Source organism: Brachyhypopomus gauderio, chromosome 14 (genome assembly GCF_052324685.1).
Source record: "Brachyhypopomus gauderio isolate BG-103 chromosome 14, BGAUD_0.2, whole genome shotgun sequence".
NCBI classification, from domain to species: domain Eukaryota; kingdom Metazoa; phylum Chordata; class Actinopteri; order Gymnotiformes; family Hypopomidae; genus Brachyhypopomus; species Brachyhypopomus gauderio.
The window spans coordinates 19,732,023-19,754,464 of NC_135224.1; the positions used below are offsets into that span (position 1 = coordinate 19,732,023).

Here is a 22,442-nt window from a genome sequence, read left to right on the forward strand (position 1 = left end):
CCTTTGTAAACATATTTCTATATTTATTTTTATTACTGATTACAGCATCGTGTATCGTGCAATTACCCTGTATCGTGCAATTATCATCCATTTTACGTCTTTTCAGTTATTTGTCTATCTTGCACTTGGGGCAGTTTAATGCCAAGGAAAGCGCGCGTGTGCTCTATACTCCCTCTAGTGGACGAATAGTTAGTTGACGTTTGAGCCCTCCGACTCTCCGTACTAGATGCTGAAGAAAAACCTGCTTCTGTGCTTTTATTTGCACTCTCGTCCTCTGATAGATTGCGGGCAGAAATTGCACGTCAAAGATCTTCACTTATTCTGGGAATATCGGATGCGCTGAAGTGCTTTTGCGCAAAATGGATGTATCAGAATTGTCTGACATTTGGCAAAACCAACGTTGCTCTGCGAAAGATGAATTAACAGCCGTGGTTATCAGAAGGAAATAACGGCAGCTAGCGGGCAACGATATCTTATTTTGTTACCTGGATATTATGCGTATTTATTTCCCCAAAATCTACTCGTGTTTGGCCTGGATGAAACCCTTATTGTTGAACTGACACTTCCCAAAATAGGCAGCTGTAGTCCACAGCTGAAGTGGGTAAACAAAGAAATGCATCCTTAAAGAAGGCACCTCGCTTCCTTTGCTATTAAGGTAAGACACAACCATTTCACTGCTTACACTGAGGTTATTAAATTCACACCACACACTTCTCGTGCTCTTCGTTTTTCTCTGGATCTTTATTTAAAGCTGTGTTTAGAGCCTGCCATCTTGATTTAGGCGTAGAGCATGCCATTCTATAACATAACAGAGACGAAAGACATATGGCATCTCACAGCCAGCTCAAACTCCTAACACAAATATTGCTCCGGGGCGTGAAATTGAACGCTGCGGCCGCCCTGCACTTGTTCACGCACGGGTGTCTGATTCTGCACCTTATGAATGAATGGAAGAGGCGTCATGCAACATCTCCGTGCATCTCTCAGCATCTCCGCGCATATCTGAGCATCTCTGAGCAGGCGGGTATTCTTTGTCACAACTGCAGCGTCTTCAGTTCGCAGCTGGCCACGCGCCGCTTTGTGCTCGCGTGGCGGGTTTGGAGCGCGCGCGCATGCCCATGTCCACAGCCAACACAGGACGCGCGACCTGCGCCGCTTGGTCGAGGTCGTTGAGTTTACACACGTCTGTCCTTAACGCGTTTTGTGTTCTTTTCAACCAGAAATAAGTTTTTTGTGTGTGTGTGGGGCGTTCTGAGGTCGTATTCTGGGTAACTACGGTAGCGCAGGTTAAAGTAGCACCTTCTCCCTCAGGGTGGAGGTCTGATTCCAACATCAGTAAACACCACATCACAGCCCAACTCCCCACTCCTCTAAAAGGGCTTCATTGTGTATTGTGCTCAGATTTTGTTTGCGTGTATTTGATATATTTCAGCTTTCTCCTGTATTGATATTGCAGTAAGAATACCCAGTATGAACACTAGAATACAGTTTAGCAACATAACATGCAGTCTGTCAAAAACATTTAGCTTGTCTGTAAAATGAACTATAGTGGAACAAAAGTAATGTTGGCTCCTGTTTTTCATCGACACTCTCGGTTAGTCTGAAATGTCTTCAAAACAGTTCAGTGATGTTGGTGTTCAGGCTCCTACTTTGTGAAATTGTGAATCATCTTCAACTGTCCTGCTGTTAAACGTCTGCCTGATGATCTTCATTAGTGAGCAGCGTCTCCTCCTGGAGGGGGAGGGGGGTGTAGCTGGTGTAGTCAGGGTGCTTGTGCTGTGGTCATGAGAGGTTTAGAGAGGTTAGAGACAGTGCTGGTACCCTAACCTACACACACACACACACACACTCTCACTGTCTCTCTCTCTCTTTCTCTCTCTCTTTCTCTCTCTCTCTAACTCTCTCCAACTCTCTCTGTCTCTCTCTCTCTCTCTCTGCCTGTTTCTTTGTCCACTCTTTCAAACATCCACTCACTGTGCTCTTTGTCCAACTTTAAACAGATGTCAGTGACTCTCAAGAGGCTCTTGAACAGCTTGTGCAGTAGTGAGTCTGTCTATTTGTTGTTTGTTTGATGCTTGTATGCTTCTTGTTTGTTGCTTGTTTGTTTCTTGTTTGTTTCGTGTATGTTGCTTGTATGTTGCTTGTATGTTGTGTTAGTCCAGCCCATGTCCTGAGTCACTAGTCCACTGCTGGTGTCACTGAAACACTGAGCAATTAATTCTAATATTTTTCAAAGTAATTTAGTTTGTCGTAGTATGTCCAAGTCTGCAGCTGAAGGAAGAAGGTCTATATGAGACTGTAGACAGGTGGTGGGGCAGGTGTGGAATATGAGGACATGCCAATTAGTTACCGAGACTTGTTGTCATGGGAACAGTAAGACCCTGAGGTTGCTGCATGGCTTTATTTGGTACAGTTGTCTTGTCTGAAGTCTGGAGTCGCCGTCGTTGGTTATGATGGCTGAGCAGAGGTGGCGTTCACCAATCACAGATCTCCTTCCTGTAATTCCACCATCACGCTACACATGGGGCCCGTGTGGGTGCTTGGTGCACATGCGGAGTGCCACCTGGATCTGAAGCCACGGTGTTCAGCTCTGTGGAGAAACAGAGACTGAAGAGATGCTGTAAGGAGCCCGGCCGTCTGTCTGATTAGGATTATGACCCAACAGTGTCAGGCTGTGAGATTAACACAGGTTGACATCAGACTTTATCATCTATAAAATGCAAACTGTTGAGAAGATGAGCCTGAACCTTTGACTTCAAATTAAGTTTAGAATTGAAAATGTCCCACATGAGGGCTGTATATTCACATCTGTCAGGATCCTGTACTGGAGCAGATCTCTCTCTCTCTCTCTCTCTCTCTCTCTCTCTCTCTCTCTCTCTCTCTCTCTCTCTCTCTGAAATCCGAGTATCGCTGTCAGCAGCACATTGAACCCAGCGGCCCCTCTGAAGATCAACGCCTAATCTCAAAATGAGGACGAGAGGGGTCAGACTGCGGAGGGGCTCCCCAGACCGGCCCGGTCAGCCACGTTACAGCGAGGGGCAGCATGCTAACACCTTGAAGCAGTAACATCACAAGACCAGAGAATCTTAAAACGTAATAAATCAAACAGCTGCAGCTGTCCAATATGTCCTACAGTGTCGGGAGTGAAGGAGAGAGATGCACCGGCACGTGGTAGTGGCGCTAGTCAGCGGTCTGGTCCCCACACTGATGCTGTGTGTCTGGTCCCCACACTGATGCTGTGTGTCTGGTCCCCACACTGATGCTGTGTGTCTGGTCCCCACACTGATGCTGTGTGTCTGGTCCCCACACCGATGCTGTGTGTCTGGTCCCCACACCGATGCTGCGTGTCTGGTCCCCACACCGATGCTGCGTGTCTGGTCCCCACACCGATGCTGCGTGTCTGGTCCCCACACCGATGCTGCGTGTCTGGTCCCCACACCGATGCTGCGTGTCTGGTCCCCACACCGATGCTGCGTGTCTGGTCCCCACACCGATGCTGCGTGTCTGGTCCCCAAACCGATGCTGCGTGTCTGGTCCCCACACCGATGCTGCGTGTCTGGTCCCCACACCGATGCTGCGTGTCTGGTCCCCACACCGATGCTGCGTGTCTGGTCCCCACACTGATGCTGTGGTGTGGTCCACACACTGATGACGCGTCTGCACATGTAGCGTGGGTGACGATAACATGTCGCTGACGGACTTGCCCGTGATTCCCGTGATTTTTTTCACAGGTCTTCAAATTGTGTGGGCCAAGCGTGTTCCTGTCGCAGAACAGGGTTTACTGTGATATACTGTCTCACATGTTTTAGACTCTGATGTGTTTTTAACATGTTGATGGGCTTGGTGTGTGTTTCAGCAGATTGACAGTTTTACTGAAAACAAGTGGATCAGGGCAGGAAAGGTTTTTTATGCTGGGCAGTTGTGGCAGTTCTGGACCTGCAACGCAAATCTCAAAAAACACAATAAACAATATTGCAAACCAATAAATAATCTAAAACACCAATATATAATGTACCAATAAACACAATTAAGGTAGCACATACAAACATGTCAACCACTGTGTAGCCTGTGTTGGCTGTATTGGCTGTGTCTGTGGTGCACAGGGTGGTATGTCTGTGGTGCACATGGGTGAGTGTCTGGTGTGTGTGAGTATCCGTAGTGCACGGGGTGGTGTGTCTGTAGTATGCATGGCAGTGTGCCTGTGGTGTACAGGTGTGGTGTGTCTGTAGTATGCATGGCAGTGTGTCTGTGGTGTGTCTGTGGTGTACAGTGGTGGTGTGTCTGTGGTGTACAGGTGTGGTGTGTCTGTAGTATGCATGGCGGTGTGTCTGTGGTGTACAGTGGTGGTGTGTCTGTGGTGTACAGGGCTGGTGTGTCTGTGGTATGCATGGCAGTGTGTCTGTGGTGTGTTTGTAGTGTACAGGGGTGGTGTGTCAGGTGTGCCTGTGGTGCACAGGGCTGGTGTGTCTGTGGTATGCATGGCCGTGTGTCTGTGGTGTGTCAGGTGTGCCTGTGGTGCACAGGGCTGGTGTGTCTGTGGTATGCATGGCCGTGTGTCGGTGGTGCACAGGGGTGGTGTGTCTGTGGTGTGTCAGGTGTGTCTGTTGTGTACAGGGGTGGTGTGTCAGCGGCTTGTTCTCCAGGGATCAGCTATCTTAAGTTCGAACAAACAAATCTGAGATTAACTTTACAGAACCATACAGATTAATTAATTACACCTCTTAAGGGTTTGCTGGTATGCAGTGCTCTTTAATAAGTACTACTCTAATAAATACTAATGAGCTAAATAATACTTAAATAAAGTCTGTCTACAATTTGCATGGTTAGGTAGGTTTCAGAAAACATTTAACTTGGGTTGTGTGTGTGTGTGTGAGACAAACTCCCAGAATCCCCTGCTGCCCTCTCACCAATTTCATCCTGGAAGTAGCCCCACCCGCACTGTAGCCCCACCCGCACTGTAGCCCCACCGCACTGTAGCACCACCCGCACTGTAGCCCCACCCGCACTGTAGCACCACCCGCACTGTATGATTCAGCAGCAGCTCACTCACATGTCACAGACGTGTCTAAGGATTCATGAGGAACTCGACGGTGGACGAACTAATTCAGTTGTGATTAAAATGGTGATCACAGCACTTGTCTTAACTGCATTGTCAGACTGGTTAGCAGACGTGGAATAATCTGAGGGATTACGACCATAATGGTGGAGTTTCTGCTCCAGCCGTTTCTTTTGTGCCGTGGTTCTCTGAAAACACTGGATGCAGGTGCTGTGATTTTCCACCTCATTTGCCCCTCTGTAGGTAACAGAGCACAGGAGCTTCACACAGAGGGATGTGAACACGACTCCTAGTTAAAAGCCTTGGACACATGAATGTAGCATGCTTTCATGTTTTGGTTGTTTAATCTCTTCTCTACAGTGTTAGATGAACTTTCTTCAGGCTGTATAATGTAAGAGTCCCAGTTTCCATAATCATCATCAGTTTCCATCATCATTAATATCAATGATATAATAATATCATTATATTTTATATCAGCAGTGATATTATTATAGCAATATATATATATTAGTACATTTGTACAGATTACACAGAATTTCCTGAAGCAATTCATCGTTTGCTAACTGGGTGTGTCCTCATGTTCTTACACACACTCAGGTCCTCACACACACTCAGGTCCTCACACACACTCAGGTCCTCACACCACACTCATGTTCTCACACTCATGTCCTCACACACACTCATGTCCTCACACCACACTCAGGTCCTCACACCACACTCAGGTCCTCACATCACACTCAGGTCCTCACACCACACTCATGTTCTCACACTCAGGTCCTCACACACACACTTCCACTGTGATGAAGAGTGATGTTTGGATGAGCTAACATGCATCTTTGGGCAGTTTTATGGAATAGCCAGCAGTCTTTTAACAAAGCTCTCCTGTTCAGTGCTGAACAGTCCACTCATTGGTAAACTGCTTGCTTGTCTGCAGACTCAGGAAGGTCCAAGTTTTTAAAAATCCTTTTGCTGCACTTTAATGTGCTGCGAGGTTCTCAGAAATCCCTTTAATCTGTTCTGAGGTCCTTATCAGTCTCTCTAGATCTGGACGATGCACCACATGGAGGAAATCCTGTCATGAGACGAGAGTAACCAGAACCAGGGCACAGCACAGCCACAGTACAGCCAGGGCACAGTACAGCCACAGTGCAGACAGGGCACAGCACAGCACAGCCACAGTACAGCCAGGGCACAGTACAGCCACAGCACAGCCAGGGCACAGTACAGCCACAGCACAGCCAGGGCACAGTACAGCCACAGCACAGCCAGGGCACAGCACAGCACAGCCACAGTACAGCCAGAGCACAGCACAGCCACAGTACAGCCAGGGCACAGCACAGTACAGCCACAGTACAGCCAGGGCACAGCATAGCCACAGTGCAGACGGGGCACAACACAGCCAGGGCACAGCACAGTACAGCCACAGCACAGCCAGGGCACAGTGCAGACAGGGCACAGCACAGCACAGCCACAGTACAGCCAGAGCACAGCACAGCCACAGTACAGCCAGGGCACAGCATAGCCACAGTGCAGACGGGGCACAACACAGCCAGGGCACAGCACAGTACAGCCACAGCACAGCCAGGGCACAGTACAGCCGCAGCACAGCCAGGGCACAGTACAGCACAGCCAGAGCACAGTGCAGCCACAGTGCAGCCAGGGCACAACACAGCATATCCTTCCAGTTATTCACTTAAAATTTTGGTTTTCTGGGAGGATCAGAGTTCATCTATTGTGAAATTTTGTAGTGTGCTGCTAAAGAACGTCTTTGTTACCAGGACTAGCAAGAGCAGACGATGTTTCAGGTCCAGTTTGTGCAGAAAACCAGATAATTTCAGATCATTTCATTACCAGATCATGTAACCCCCCCCCCCCCACACACACACACACACACACACACACACACACACACACACAGAGTGTATCGGCAGCGTGAGAGGCAGCAGTGGGCAGGTCAAGCGTTCCATGCCGTGTTAATTCAGCCTAACTGCTAAATTACCACGCACGCTGCTCCAGCCTCTGCCACGCCTCACGTGTCCTTTCTTGGGGGCAATTATCTGTCAGTTTAAACGTGGAGCTGTGCTCCACGTGCCTCTTGTGTCTGACGTGAGGTAATTTAAGCACAGAAACCTAAGCACTGGAACTGCAACCCTCAAATCAGACTCTAACAAATCAGGCAGGATCTGAAAACCATTGCAGGGAAATCAAATCATCCTCATTAATTTTTTTTTTTCGGTTCCCCGCTGAGCATATAATAGAGACACTAATATTGGAGGAGTCCCTCACAGAAGTGTAGCGAATCTGGTTGTCTCAGGGGGTTAGCTCACGACCTCCACCTCGCCGTGCTCCCACTAAGGGGCGGAGCCAAGAGTCGGCATCGAAGTCTCCGCCTAATGGGACTCCGGCAGCTCTGGTGCTAATGCTGCCCTCCTCCACCACCTCCGCCCACGTCACCGTGACCATCACGCATCCCCATACAGCCACAGCTGGTTCTTCTCACGGGAGCGCTGGACTACGCTGGTTCACGGCGTGCTTTGGCTTTAAACTCTTCTCTCTGCGCTATTCTCCATGTGTGGCTCCCCAGCAGGTCCGAAGCTTCTCCTCCCCAGAACCAGCTGGCTGATGCAGTCCCAGCAGGGCCAGATCTTCAGGGAGTTTTTACTCGTTAAGGTCAAGGTGGTTGAATTATTGATGGGTGAAAAAGCAGGAGATTAGTGATTTGGGGGAAATGTCAAACTGGGATTTTTCTGCCCAGTGTCCCAGTGGCTGTTGTGATGGTTCCAGGGCTCCAAGCGTTTGTTTGTGGACGACAGACACGGCGTAGCCTCTGCTGGGTCCACACAACACATGTTCTGGAATGATGGCAACTGTTGTATTGGTGGTTTTATACAACTATTATCATAGAACAACAAATAATACAGAATTTATTATTATAAAAGAATATTGTTAGAAATAAAGAATAAAGAATACTGTTTGACGTTTCTAAATCACGATTTCGCGATGACATTGATTAATCATTCAGCTAGAGCGTGAGAGGGGGAGGGGTCTCTTCTCTCTGTTTTCCCCGTGTTGATTGTGTCGTGCACCGTGAAAGATGTTTTGGTATTCATTCATCCTCTGCCATGGTAACGCCTGTGGGCGAGGTAGGAAGAGGGTGTGGTGTTTACAGTCTGTGAAGATGACTTTCAGGATCATTCATAAACACCACTGGGTGTCTTCATCAACACATTCACATCACATCAACACTGCTGCAGACCTGCAGATGCACTGCTCATTTCCTCATATTATTTCTTTGAATTAAATAAATCCAGATAGATTAAAAAATCGTGGACTGAATAATCCTGGGCTGAATAATCCTGGACTGAATAATCCTAGAGTCATACTACATAAATCTTGGGCTTAATAATCCTGGACTGAGTCAGAATACATAAATCCTGGACTGAATAATCCTGGGCTCAATAATCCTGGACTGGGTCATACTACATAAATCCTGTGCTGAATAATCCTGGGCTGAATAATCCTGGGCTGAATAATCCTGGACTGAATAATCCTGGACTGAATAATCCTGGGCTGAATAATCCTGGGCTGAGTAATACTACATAAATCCTGGGCTGAATAGTCCTGGACTGAATAATCCTGGGCTGAATAGTCCTGGACTGAATAATCCTGGGCTGAATAGTCCTGGACTGAATAATCCTGGGTTGAATAGTCCTGGACTGAGTCTCGTTGCTCACATCAGGTTCCAGTTGAGCTCCTACTCAGGCCCTGTGAGGCCTGGGGTTGGACTACATTTGGATTATCAGATTGGTTCATCATGGGAGGTTTCACGAGATCAGAATAGTTACGCTCATCTTATACCAGTATCCTTTAGGGCTGAGATGGTTGTCATGGACTCCTTGCTTCTCAGAACTGCGTTGGTGATTAAGTGAATGCGGCTTCGGATCCCAATAATAATGGATGACGACAGCGTTGGCCTCGGTGATATTAACATTTCAACATGCTGTACTCCACATGTTGCCAGTGCGTCTGCACCACTTGCTTGTTGAAATGTGCATCTGCTTTTCCTCTGCCTCTCTTCCGTCATGAAACAGGTCCAGGTGAAATATTCATGAGAGACGCTGCAGTCTCTTTATCCTGTAGGCTCACCTGCAGCTAACCTGGTGCCGTGACCCGTTTTCATGTAAACTGGTTGTGAATGTGCCTGAATTATTAAAATGGCAAGTGTTCATTACTTCATATTTAATTATTTATTGGTACTAATTTAAATAAAATGGGTTGTTATTGTTCATGATAGGTTTGCATGCTATATTGGTAAGTTTGGTTCATTTTAACAGGACTTTGTGCTAATTAGCACCGATGTTCCTGCTGAGCGAGGGCCAAGATCTGTTCTGGCTGTGATCACTTTTGCTGAGAGAATAATTTTCTTGGCTGTGCAATTACACGACGTGTCACAACAATGCAATAGACAAAGCAGCTCCTTGCCTCTTCACCGTTAAATCTTAATGATTCAGGTCTTCAGTCCTTCACAGAAGGTTCGGCTGACGTGCGTGTCAGGCGGGTAGGAGGCTGATGTGAGGGGAACCGTGTGCAGTGCTAAAGGAGAACAAACCGCCTTCTTGCTCCGGCTCTCGCCGGCGGCCGTGTTCCGCCAGGCTGGAGCTGCTCTGATGAATATTTCTTCAGTGTTAGCACTGAGACGTGAACATCAGGAATGCTGTTTGAGCCTTTGCTTTGACCAGGATGGAGAACTTGGTTCAGACTGGGGTTTGAGCTCCCCGGGGGGCACAGACGGTAACGACCAGAGAACCAGCTCAGGAGACAGGCCATGGGTGGTGGAGTTCAGCTGCGTCGACGCGGTGCGGTGCGGTTATCCAAATGTTTTTTCGGCCGCCAGGCAAGACGAAAGTCGAGCCCGAGGTGATGGAATAACGAGATGCTGTGTGATGGTTGCTCGTGACAGGCTGGCAATATAAAGTCATGTCATTACAGTAGTACACATGATGTGGCGGGCTGAGCTCTGGTCCTGAGGGGTCCGGTTTGGGTCCTGAGGGGTCCGGTTTGGGGTCTGGTATGGCAGCAGCAGCCTGAACCGTGACTGTGAGGAGAAGCTGTGCTTGTGCACAGGGAGAGTAGTGCAGCCACATCTCACATAAACAGCTCGGACCGATTGCAGGACGCTTTGCACGAGTCTGTATGCGATTGCGATTGAGAGGGATCGGAGTCGGCTGGGCTCTACCGCACGCTCGATTCCACCTCGGTCTTCTCTCCTTATCTTCTCTCCTTCTCTCTTCTCTCCTTCTCTCTTCTCTTCTCACTTCCATCTTGTGGCTCAGTGTCCTCGATGCTTACCACAGTCTTGCCATGTTCCTACTCTCTCTCTGTCTCTCTCTTTCTCTCTCTCTTTTCTCTCTCTCTCTCTGTCTCTCTCTCTCTCTTTCTCTCTCTCTCTCTCTCTCATTGTGGACACTGCTATCCTCTTCCCGCTTGCCTGTCTGTCTCTAATTTGGTTGCAACAGTGGTTCATTATAAGGGCACATAGAGGAAGGGGTTAGCGTGGTGAGCTGCAGACACACGTCTCCCTGCACATAGATGAAACTGGGATGTGGAGAGGCAGTGAGGGAGAGAGGGAGTGGGGAGAGAGGGAGAGAGGGATAGAGGGAGAGGGGAGAGAGGGAGAGAGGTATAGAGGGAGTGGGGAGAGAGGGAGAGGGGAGAGAGGGGAGACCCTTTTCTACTCCAAGCAGTCACTCTTTGCTGTATTATCTGATCACCACCCCGTATTTGCCCAGCCTCAGGGGGGAGCCACACCAAGGCCCTCTGCCCTTCAGCCCCTCGGGGGAACGTTCAGCTGGCAACTAAGTGTGAAATCAGGAGACTTTCCCTACTGTGCTACCGCTAGGCAGTAGAGACCAGGACAGAGATGGGAATTGGCTGTGGCCCTAGTATCCCAGGCTGACGTCTGTTTGAGGTCTCCCTGTCTCAGCCAGGTCTCTGTGGTTGAGGTAGGTCTCCATGTCTGAGACCGGTCTCTGTGTCTGACCCTGGCCTCTGTGTCTGAGGCAGGTCTCTGTGTCTGAGGCAGGTCTCTGTGTCTGAGGCAGGTCTCTGTGTCTGAGGCAGGTCTCTGTGTGTGAGGCAGGTCTCTGTGTCTGAGGCAGGTCTCCGTGTCTGCTCCGGGTGATTCCCACACATGCTTTGTTGTTGTTGTTGTTGTTGTTGTTTTTTTACTGGAGGGTGTTTTCTTTACACTGTGTCCTTTTTTTTCTCAATGTGTCTCACAATTCTGCAGCTCAGAGCAGGTAAATGTGTCCATGTCTTGGAGCTCAGATGTGTAATCATCCTAACGAGCCACTGAGCCAACAGAAGGGGCAGAAACATGGACATGAAGGGGCAGAAACGTGGACATGAAGGGGCAGAAATGTGGACATGAAGGGGCAGAAATGTGGACATGAAGGGGCAGAAATGTGGACATGAAGGGGCAGAAGTTCTTGTGTAGGGGGGTGTGGACATAATGAAGGTCTGTTGCTGCCCTGCTGTGCAAATCACATGAACCGCGCTGGCAAGAGTTCAGAAATAAAACGTTAGCTGTATTACCGACCGGTGAGAGGGTGTCAGTAAAGAGTTTGGTGCTTGTGCTAATTAGCCCATGCTGGAACACACAAAGATAACACGCATAACAAGTGAAGAATACAGCAGATCACCCGAATACAGCAGATCACCAGAATACACCAGATCACCCGAATACACCAGATCACCAGAATACAGCAGATCACCAGAATACAGCAGATCGCCAGAATACAGCAGATCGCCAGAATACAGCAGATCACCAGCCCAGCCACTGACGCAGTAACACTCTTGCTCCAGTATGAAGTCTCCTGTAAGATGGGTCGTCAGTGGTGATTATCCAACCACACTCCGTGTTTGATGTGACAGCAGCCCTAGGAACACAGCGGTACGTGTCAGGATATGTGCTGAACAGAGAGACCGGTGACATTTAAGGTGCTTAATACTAATAAAACAAAGATGGGCAGTGTCATTGATGCTAAAAGTCACGTTTACATAGCATCCCTAATTAAGTGCGTACAGCGCCTCCTTGTGGGCAGCGATTACCCTGTTAAATATGCGTGAGTGAATAAACCACAAATGTCACTTCTCAAATGTTCCTTCCGTTTCTGTGCCTCAGGAAGATTCTCCAAGCTGCGGGGTGTGGAGGCAGGCGTGGCCAGCGGAGGGCGCTGTGCGGATGCCCGTAGCTGCGTACGGCGCGGGGCCTCCACCATGAGTCGTCTGGCGCTGGGCCGCACGCTGGAGCGGGTGTGCAAGGTGGTGCTGCTCCTGTGCCTGGTCCACTTCCTCATCGTGATGATCCTCTACTTTGACGTCTACAGCCAGCGCTTCGACATCTTCAGCCACTTCAACGGGGGCCGCGGTGCCAACGCCTCCCGCGGCCCGCACCACCACTACTACTACAACTACTCCGGCGGCCGGCCCAACGCCACCTTCGCCAGCTACCCGCCCGCCGTGGAGCAGCTGCCCGCCAGCGCCCGGCCCGAGCCCGGCCGCACGCGACCCACCCCCAAGCCGGTCCTGCCGTGCCCGGAGGTGCCTCCTGGACTGGGTAGGTGACGCTCTCTTGACTGTGATGTGATGGTCTCTTGGCTTTCATCACTTCGTTCTTGGGGTTTGTGCTCCCTGGGGTCGTTCTGGTAACAGTACTTCCTGCTGCTGGAGCTAAAGGGGACTGTTTAAGAGCGCTGGGTGGAAAAAAGCCGATGAGAGTAATATATCACGGACCTAGGGTTGCAGCGGTAACCGGTTTCACGGTATACCACGGTATTAAAATGCACGGTTATCATACCGTGTGCGTTTGCTTATTACCGGTAAAAAGCAAGCCAGCGGAGAAACTGACCCGCGCATGCGCAACTCCGCTCCGGTTCAGCTACTAAGCACACAGCAGTGAGAATGGCAGAAAGTGCATTAGACTTAACAAATTTTTTAACAAAAAAAAAGCTTAACTAAAATCAGCGGCGAAAATGACGTAATCACGGTGGCTCCGCCGGTGCGCGAGGGTCTCGCGCGCTGTCGATTTGCGAGGTCGTGCAGCTCTCGAATTTTGTAACTTTGCGCGCGCCGCGCCTCAGCGCAATGAACAAATTCATGTTTGCAGGGTTCATACACCTTTATAAGGTGGAATTAAAGTACTTATACGTAACTTTAAAGGTCCGTTTCAATATTTCCCAGCACCTTAAACTTAATTAAGTTAAATATTTATACATATACTCAAAATAATTCGCTTTTTATTAAATTATTTAATGGTTCTTTATTTTCAAAACGCCCAGTCTTAACGTCTTCACGTTCTCTCGTGTTTCGTCCTGGAATTACAAGAGGCTCGTATTTGTTAACGTAAGACAAAAGAACTGTGCCGAGTCGCGCGCTACGGTCACTAGCGAAAGTGTAAATCATCCATAGATTTTTAAGGTCCTTGCTTTCACTGGATGTGAAAGACGCCATTAATTTACATGCGTTCATTTTCAAATTTTAACGTGCCTGTTTTTCATATGTTAAAACCAGACTCGGTGTGAAAGCCTTAAAATAGAAATCTCTATTGTGAGGATCATGTCAGAAATAAATCCTCTCTTTCTGCAGTATCTGGTTATATTCTAACTTGGCAGTACAACGGACGTTTACAACAGTTGTTGATCAGACACTGACCCAGGCTCAGTTTATCAGATATTAAATAATTTAAACTTAAATAATTGTACTGAAATCCATGATTTAGGTTTATCTAATTTTGCAGTATTTATATAAACATGTGTACAGCTTATTTTTTTAAAGGAGACATTTTGTATACAATAGTTCCAGGTTTCTACAATAAATAGTTAATTGAACAAAAAAACTTGTTGTAATTTCTTTAAGGGTCAGTGTATCTTTTAATAATATACAAACTAACTGTGATACCGTGATAACCGTGATACCGCGGTATTTTCTGAGACGGTTATCATACCGTGAAAATCTCATACCGTTGCAACCCTACACGGACCCTTGTCTTTATGACGGTAAGAATAAAATTTCTACGGTATAATAAGGCCCGCTGAGAAGATCAAACAGCTACTTACGCGAGGGAATGTGAGAAAGGTGGGGGGATTCATGCCTGCAAACTCTTAATTAGCGCTCTCTGAACATGAGATGAAATGGCAGAAGCTGTGTGCGTGCGTGCGTGCGTGCGTGCGTGCGTGTGTGTGTGTGTGTGTGTGTGTGTGTGTGGTGTGTGTGTGTGTGTGTGTGAACACGTGCATATGTGGGAGCACATACAGCTACTCTACAGGGTGTCTGGGTTGTGATGGCTCCTCTGCAGACTCCAGTGTCTGGTGTTGGAGACCAAGGGGAGAAGACCCTAGTTGGGGAGAAGACCCAAGCTGGGGAGAAGACCCTAGCTGGTGTCATAATTCCTCTCTGTTGTCTCTCCGTGTCTCTGACGTGTGCCTGGTCAGTCCAGCTGGGTTTCGCTTCAGTGTTTTCCCCATCTGCTACTGCTGGGCAAGCCACACCGTGGACAGCAGACCTGCGTTAAGCAAGGTCACCAACCAAACGCGTCTGCTGAAGACGCCATGACACTAGTGCGAGCGCCTCTTAGCCAATCAGCAGGGAGAGAGGGTCCTCATTAACTGCAGTGTCATTGTGCAGCTCTTTGTTCGCTCGTAATGAGGCAACCTTTGGTAATAAAGGCACTCCAGTGCTATTTGATAAGCCTGTGGGCGCCAGACCCTCGCCACACTAACCCTCCTAATGAGGGTTTAAGTGGAGCTCTTGAGGGAGCGGAGAGCTCTGCTGTGTCATGTGCCACCGCCCCCATCGCTTACGCCCCTCTCCTCTCCTCTTCTCCCCCTCTCCTCTCCTCTCCTCCTCTACCCATTGTTTCTCCTCTCTCTGTTCTCTGGATGTGTGTCACTTTCTCCCTCACTTACCAGTGTTGACTCTGCCTTTGTGTTGTTCAGTGCTCCCAAGATGGCCACCTCAGCGTTTTTTTTTGCCCTCTGCCTTATCTCCACCGTACCAGAGCCACGTGTCTCCACCACAGCTTCGTGGGCGTGGAGCTGTGGTAACTCCAGCAAGAAATACCGTCCTCCTCTTCTCCGTCCGCAGTCTCCACCGGCTTGTAGAGTCGCTACAAAGAGGTTGAAGTGCCTGAGCTGAGAGGGTTTTAAGGACGAGGACGAGGCGCTGGAGACGTCCCCGTGAGTCAGTCCCTGTCGGCCCGCCACACCGGCGCTGCCAGACAAGCTGTGTGTCGTGACTGCGCAGAGTTTTGGGTCTTGGCTGCCGAGGCAGGACGAGAAAGTCCGCGGGCGAACGCTGGAGGGGACGGCAGATGGTGCGGATTAGAAAAGTGCCAAACATTTTGGAGAATAATATTGACTGAGACATAAATAAACACATAAAAGTAAAGTTACAGTGAAAAAAACTGGTGCAAATGTGATAGCTGTGCAAACAGCCTATTATCACATTAAGCAGGTTGTCGTCTTCCCACAGCGGGTCCGTGGTCGTGTGCTTACTGCAGTAAGACTCCTGATCCAGGATCAGTCTATTTATCGGTGATCTCACCCCTTTCTATTGGGCTGAGTTTGATGTGTGTTGTCTGGAGCTTTGCGGGACTTGTTCTTTAGGCGAGAGATTCTGCTTAAGGATCTTGTCCCCCGCCGGTCATGCGTCTTGCTGGGGGGGAGGACAGGACGTCTGGCAGGTGGTGTCTGTGGGTGGAGGCTCTCTGGGGCGCTCCATCCTGGGCACGTTCAGATGGAGGTTAATGACCAACAGCTTGAGAGCCACTACAGAAGACGGGGCCATCATTCTCTCCCCCCGCAGTCTCTGAATGTCCCTGAATGTCCCTAAATGTCCCTGAATGTCCCTAAACGCTCCTGAAAAAACTTGGCAAAATGTCAACAGCCATGTCCACTGGAGCAGTTTGTGTCTAACATCGCTCTGATGAGAGATGAGAGCTTTAGGTGAGAGTTGAGGTTTAGTACTAGTCTCCCAGAATAACGCTCGTAATCTCAAAGCTTCTGGCAAAGGAAACAGGACGTCTGTGGTCCAACAAGCTGTAGAGGACTCCACGGAATCTCTAGTGTCTGCTGTGTAGAAGATGAACGGCACCGTTGTTGTCCAGTGTCCAGTCAGCCGGACACCATCGCCCAGAGGAGACTCGTACAGGAGCTCAATTCAGACAGGAAGTGTAAGAACGCTTACCCTGTATGTACACCGTCAGCAGAACAGACAGAATGACGTGATGCTATTTAATCAAGTTCCCAAACTGTTTTGATCTGCCATGGCATATTTTTTTTAAAGAGAACTCATCTGACAAGCTACTCAAAATCTCGGCACGGTTACTGAATAACTGCAGATAAATTAGCATGATATTATTAGCATTGATGTCGTTTTAATTAACACAGGGGGACTTCCTAGCTAGCAGCCATCCTTAATTATTCAGGATCCCCATCTTGCCCTGTTCTCAGTTTGTGACTGTGGCCCTGGGCGGCCCAATAGCTGAAGGGTGTTCCTCTGTCCTCATGACCTTGTGTCTCTTCCTGGACTCCACCAGGCTGCTGTATGTGCCTCTCACAGAGATCATAGCCTAGAAATGATTTGTGGGTCTCCAGCAGGTCTCCAGCAGGTCTACAGCAGGTCTAGAGATAATGGACTTAATGCTCCTTGTTTCCTTGTGCAGAATATCCATAAACTATTATTATCATAGTCCAGAAACTGCAGCGTGCATTTTAAATCTACAGTAGATCCCCAGAAAATCTACAGTAAACCCACAGTAAACCAACTGTAATCTACAGTAAGTCAGTCATGTGACACCCCCACAGGCGTGGTGACATACACCGCCGATGTACCCACCAAACACAGCCAGCCTTCTGGACCCGGCCGCTCCAGAGCTGCGATTAGCGGCCCAAACGTGCAGAACGATGTCGGCACGGCGCTCGGGACGCGACGAGAGCTGCTGAATGAGACGGCTGACCGCAGAGCTCCACACCCCCCACTGTCCTGATGACCTGTCCGCCTGTCTGGACGCGTGGGGAGCTAAATGCATCTCTCTGCCCCTCCCCACGCTTAATAGGTCGGTGGTATTAAGACTGTCACATCGGGTCAGCATCTCGTGGAAGACAGTGGACACGGAATCGATGCCAAACGAGGGGCTGCCCCCCCGACCGGAGAGGGTGGGTGGCAGGGCGGGCACGGAGAAACACTTCAATACCTGCATTCACTCACACAGCCGTTAAGATCTCCAGCCATAACTGGAGTGAACAGCAGACTCCACAGAATGATGAATGACAAACCAGCAGCCTAACATTGTGGTCCAGGAAGAGAACCGGACGCCTGATCTCCCCTCGATGAAGAGGTGGATGTGCAGCCGTACAGATGTGCACATATCCGCTAGTGCCGGAGCCGTAATGGCGCCCGCTTGGCCTTAACGTAACACGTTTAACTAGATCAAACTGTTCAACTTTGATTTTCAGTCTTTGTTTGTTTGTTTTTCAGGTCACACCAGACGAGTGTTTCTTTTTTCCCCAGACGTGGCTGTCTTTGTTCATTTATTCAGAAACAATGTAATTATTTACGAACAGCTTGCATTGTGATTATTTAACTTTCATCAGACCTCTTCATTATGGAGTAGAAGTCAGAAGGGGCCTTAAAAATGTGTGAGATTATTTATATATATATATATATATATATATATATATATATATATATATATATATAATGACAGAGAAGGAGAAAACAGTGAATTGTGCCAGGAGGCATTGGAAGAGGACTGTAATGATCACTCTAGCAAGCAATAAAGGGAACAAAGATCACAAACAGCTCAAGAAATATGAAGAGCTGAGGGACGAGCTGATGCCTCTAGTGTGTGTGTGTGTGTGTGTGTGTGTGTGTGTGTGTGTGTGTGTGTATGCAGAATCTTAAGGTTGGACTGGGCCTTTTCAATACTGTGAGCTCAGCTTGATGGTCATTGTTAATTAATACGATAAGTGACCTTTCTCCTTCTGTCTGGCGGAGTGCTGCAGGATCAATATCAGATCTCACAGATGCTGAACCCGCTAATAGGAAACTTCCATTTGGGATATGTGCAGTGTGCAGGACACAAGGCCTTTGTAGGCAGACGTTGTCAGTCATATTGTGAGACACGGTCATCCTCCCTGGAATAATGTGAGATTTCTGGTTGGCGTTGACTTGTAAATGTTTCATGAAGGTTATGAAGCTACATGTCTCAATAATTCATGTTTCTCTTTCAGCTCAATATGCACATCAGTGGTGTTACAATGAGGTGAAGTCTACCAGAGAACACCTCAGAGAACACCTCAGAGAACACCTCAGAGAACACCTCAGAGAAACGTTTCCACAGTGAGGCAGTGCAGTACAAAGCCCCGTGTGGACAGGATAGCTCACGTCCCGCGTCTGGTGCCACGTTTTGTCTTGATCATACCACATTAACGACGTCCGGTCAGGGCTGTGCGCTGTGAGGACCTTGAGTCTGAAGCTCATGTGCTGGACAGCCTCAGGTTTGGAAGGTGGAGCGTGTTAGTATAGGAGGCGTGGTCTAAAGACAGAGCAGGAGCATGCTAGCCCAGGAGGCGTGGTCTAAGGATGAAGAGTTGTAGGTCCATTAACACTAGTTCAGGAGACGTGGTCTAAAACCAGCTGGAGCACGAATGCCCAGGATGGTGTGGTCAGGATAATAATGGGGACGGCCAATGTTAGGGCCTTTGACCATTGAAAGCCTTTTGTACTGCGGTGTTTTCTACTGTGTGCTGTAATGGATCGTTTCATTAGTTGGCTTAAAAAAAAGCAAAACGAAAAGCAAACGAAAGTTCTTTTTTGAAAGTACGTATCGTGTGTCCATGTGAGTCAGCGCCCACAAGCACTGCCTGCGGTGGCCATCGGGGGGCAGCACTTCACGTCGTCCGTGCACTCGAGCAGAAACCAACACCCTGATGCCAGTGTGGCGTCGATTTAGCCCAGAACTCCTGCTCTCCGCATTCGGGAACCGTAGGGAGTCAAAGGTCAGAGGGCACCACAGGTCAACCGAGGTATACCGAGTTCATTTTCTCATTTTGCTCATGTGTTGATTCGTATCAGGTGAATGGCAGAGGCAAGAGGAGGGGAGGAGGGAGGAGGGGAGAGGGAGGAGGGAGGAGGAGAGAGGAGAGGAGGAGGAGGAGAGAGGAGGGGAGGAGGGAGGAGGAGAGAGGAGAGGAGAGGGGGAGAGGGGAGGGCAGGGCATCACACACCCTGCTGACACCTCCCACCTTCTCTGCAGATGGAAAGAGCTGCTCTCTTTCTGGAAAGAAAATAAATGCCACACTTGATTTATGGAGGTTTTTCTTTTTTCGAAGCTTTCAGGAGTGATGGCATTACCTTGGACTATTTTTGGGGTGAGGGAAAAACACCTCCATATTGATGTAGGGATTTAGTTTAGCAGACCTGCCATCCACTCTACGAGGTTGTCTAGTAAATAAAAAAATAGTCTGGTGTAACTTGGTAAGTGGCTGGTGTCGTTCAGAAGTCACCTTGTGAAGGATGACCACGCGTTCAGGGCACCCCATAGGCTGCATGAGGTGAAGAACCTTGTTAGCTGTTATGCTAGTTCTCAGGAGTTGACAACAGTTCTTTAGTGAACAGACACACATATTAAGTGAATGGCTTTCATTGCTATGCAGTATAAAGGTCTTGGAAAAACACCACAGGGAACAGATTCAAGTGTTCTTGAAGCACCAAAGATGATAGCTGCATTGCTGAGTGCCAAAATAGCTCTCATTCTGAAGGCTTTCACTGCCTTTAAATAAGATTCCTTCAAGCTGACCGCGGACGGTGGACTTAGATCTGTATAAAAGTAAATGTCATGATTTATTGTGGTGTCTGCAGTGTGTTGGAGGTGATCGTTAAAATGGGGGAAAGCCCAAATAGGTGGGGTTAAGACCACCTGTGTGTTTGGGTCTCGGAGGGTGTGTGGATTCAGACCCAGCTGTTTCCTGCTACCTGGCAACCTCCTGTTGTTTGGTGCTGATGACCCCTGCACTAAGTTAATATCGCTTCCCTTTGGGCAAAGTCAGTATAAATACAAGGTTTGTAAAGGCTGTTTATATAGTGCTGTTTTTCTATAGCCTCTGAATCCACACCCCTGATTTTTAAAAAGAGGAGGGGGTGAAGGGGTGTAGTCTGTGTGATGTAGTCAGCTGAGGACTGCAACCATAACTGGATCTCAAACCCAGGTACTACAAACACATGTCCCGACCACAGGACCTAAGACAGGACACGGTGCCACCCTAGCACCCACATCACCTTCCTGAGTCTTCATCACACCACCCTCTCCTTCAGGAAGTCTTCATCACACCACCCTCTCCTTCAGGAAGTCTTCATCACACCACACTCTCCTTCAGGAAGTCTTCATCACACCACACTCTCCTTCAGGAAGTCTTCATCACACCACCCTCTCCTTCAGGAAGTCTTCATCACACCACCCTCTCCTTCAGGAAGTCTTCATCACACCAGCCTCTCCTTCAGGAAGTCTTCATCACACCACACTCTCCTTCAGGAAGTCTTCATCACACCACACTCTCCTTCAGGAAGTCTTCATCACACCACACTCTCCTTCAGGAAGTCTTCATCACACCACCCTCTCCTTCAGGAAGTCTTCATCACACCACACTCTCCTTCAGGAAGTCTTCATCACACCACCCTCTCCTTCAGGAAGTCTTCATCACACCACACTCTCCTTCAGGAAGTCTTCATCACATCACTCTCTCCTTCAGGAAGTCTTCATCACAGCACACTTTTTTCCTACAGAAAATGCCGCTCTCTCTCCATTTGGCATGAAGCAGCCAATCTGCTCAAATTCTGAAATCTTCCCTGTCAGTGAATCATGGTGTTCCTCTCCTTCAGAGTCAGATGTTCTTCAGGATGTCAGAATGAGGTTATTCCTCTCTGAATGTTTCTCCAAGCATGTATGGTGATGCCCCAGAACACAAAATTGCTGACTGTTTTTTCAACCCTTTGAATATTGCCTCCTTTGAAATTAGTGTGTATTATTTTTGGCAGATGGTGCAGTCGTTTGCAGGGAGATGGCACTGTAGTCAGCAAGCGCAGGAGAGCTCCAGTCTGTGAGCAGCCTTTTAACTTCATACACATTGGAGGATTCGACTTTGGAAGACCTTGATTCACAAAGTCTACTGACCGAGACAAAAGACGGTGTTTTGAAGTCAAATCGTTAGCTGACATCTCGCCGAGTTAACAGGGTAGCGCTTGTCCTTGCAGATCCTCTGTGTTTATTCAGAGAAGAAAACACCTGGTCAGTGATGGCTGCTTATTTCACTCAAACCTCTGATTACACCTCGGCAGGATGGCGAGATCTTTTAAGTGCTGGATGTACTGTGGGATTGCTGGAGCTGGTTATTTCCTACAGACCAGCACCTCTAGGTAATTTGATTCAGGCAGATCAGTGATGCATGTTCGGGTTCTCATGAATCATGGGAACCTCATGTATGGACTAATGAAGACGGTGAAGCTTAAGCTTGCAAAGCTGAATGCTAACCATAGCACGGTTAGAACACAGTTAGAACACATGGAAAACACGGTTAGAACACAGTAGAACACATGTAAAACATTGTTAGAACACATATAAAGCACGGTTAGAACACAGTAGAACACATGTAAAGCACGGTTAGAACACAGAATGTGGTTAGAACATGGTTGACATGGTTAGAGCACATGTAGCACATGCTGTCATAAAGCATCACTGAATGGTGCTGTCATAGAGCATCACTAAATGGTGCTGTCATAGAGTGTCACTGCATGGTGCTGTCATAGAGTATCACTGAATGGTGCTGTCATAGAGCATCACTGAATGGTGCTGTCATAGAACGTTACTGCATGGTTCTGTCATAGAGCGTTACTGCATGGTGCTGTCATAGAGCGTTACTGCATGGTGCTGTCATAGAGCGTTACTGCATGGTGCTGTCATAGAGCGTCACTGCATGGTGCTGTCATAGAGCGTCACTGAATGGTGCTGTCATAGAGCATCACTGAATGGTGCTGTCATAGAGCATCACTGAATGGTTCACAGAATTCATCCTAGATAGTAGCATAGATAGCTCAGAATTCAGGATACCCTTGAGCCAGACTAAATTACACGAATCAATGCAATTAACTAGTATTGCAAACAAACATAGACTCAAACAGGAATTAAAAACTGATGCCTAAGTGTAAATAATCGTACAGATAAACATACAATGTAAAGTACAAGAAAAACAAATGTTATCTGCAGGTCATTTAAGTACTCAACAAACAGGTGAGTCTTCAGTCTACGTTTGAAGACTGCAATAGACTGCAG

At 48.2% G+C, this 22,442-nt stretch overlaps 1 protein-coding gene across 1 annotated transcript in view; it reads left to right on the plus strand.

The window, feature by feature from the left end:
• The first annotated feature begins 216 nt into the window (after nucleotides 1-216).
• Nucleotides 217-22,442, plus strand: part of b4galt2 (UDP-Gal:betaGlcNAc beta 1,4- galactosyltransferase, polypeptide 2) — an 87,968-nt gene continuing 65,742 nt past the window's right edge. Inside the window, exons 1-2 of the mRNA XM_076973575.1 lie at nucleotides 217-655; nucleotides 12,240-12,674. Coding sequence (XP_076829690.1) covers nucleotides 12,335-12,674 — 340 coding nt within the window. The 5' untranslated portion in view covers nucleotides 217-655; nucleotides 12,240-12,334. The remainder of the gene's footprint in view (nucleotides 656-12,239; nucleotides 12,675-22,442) is intronic.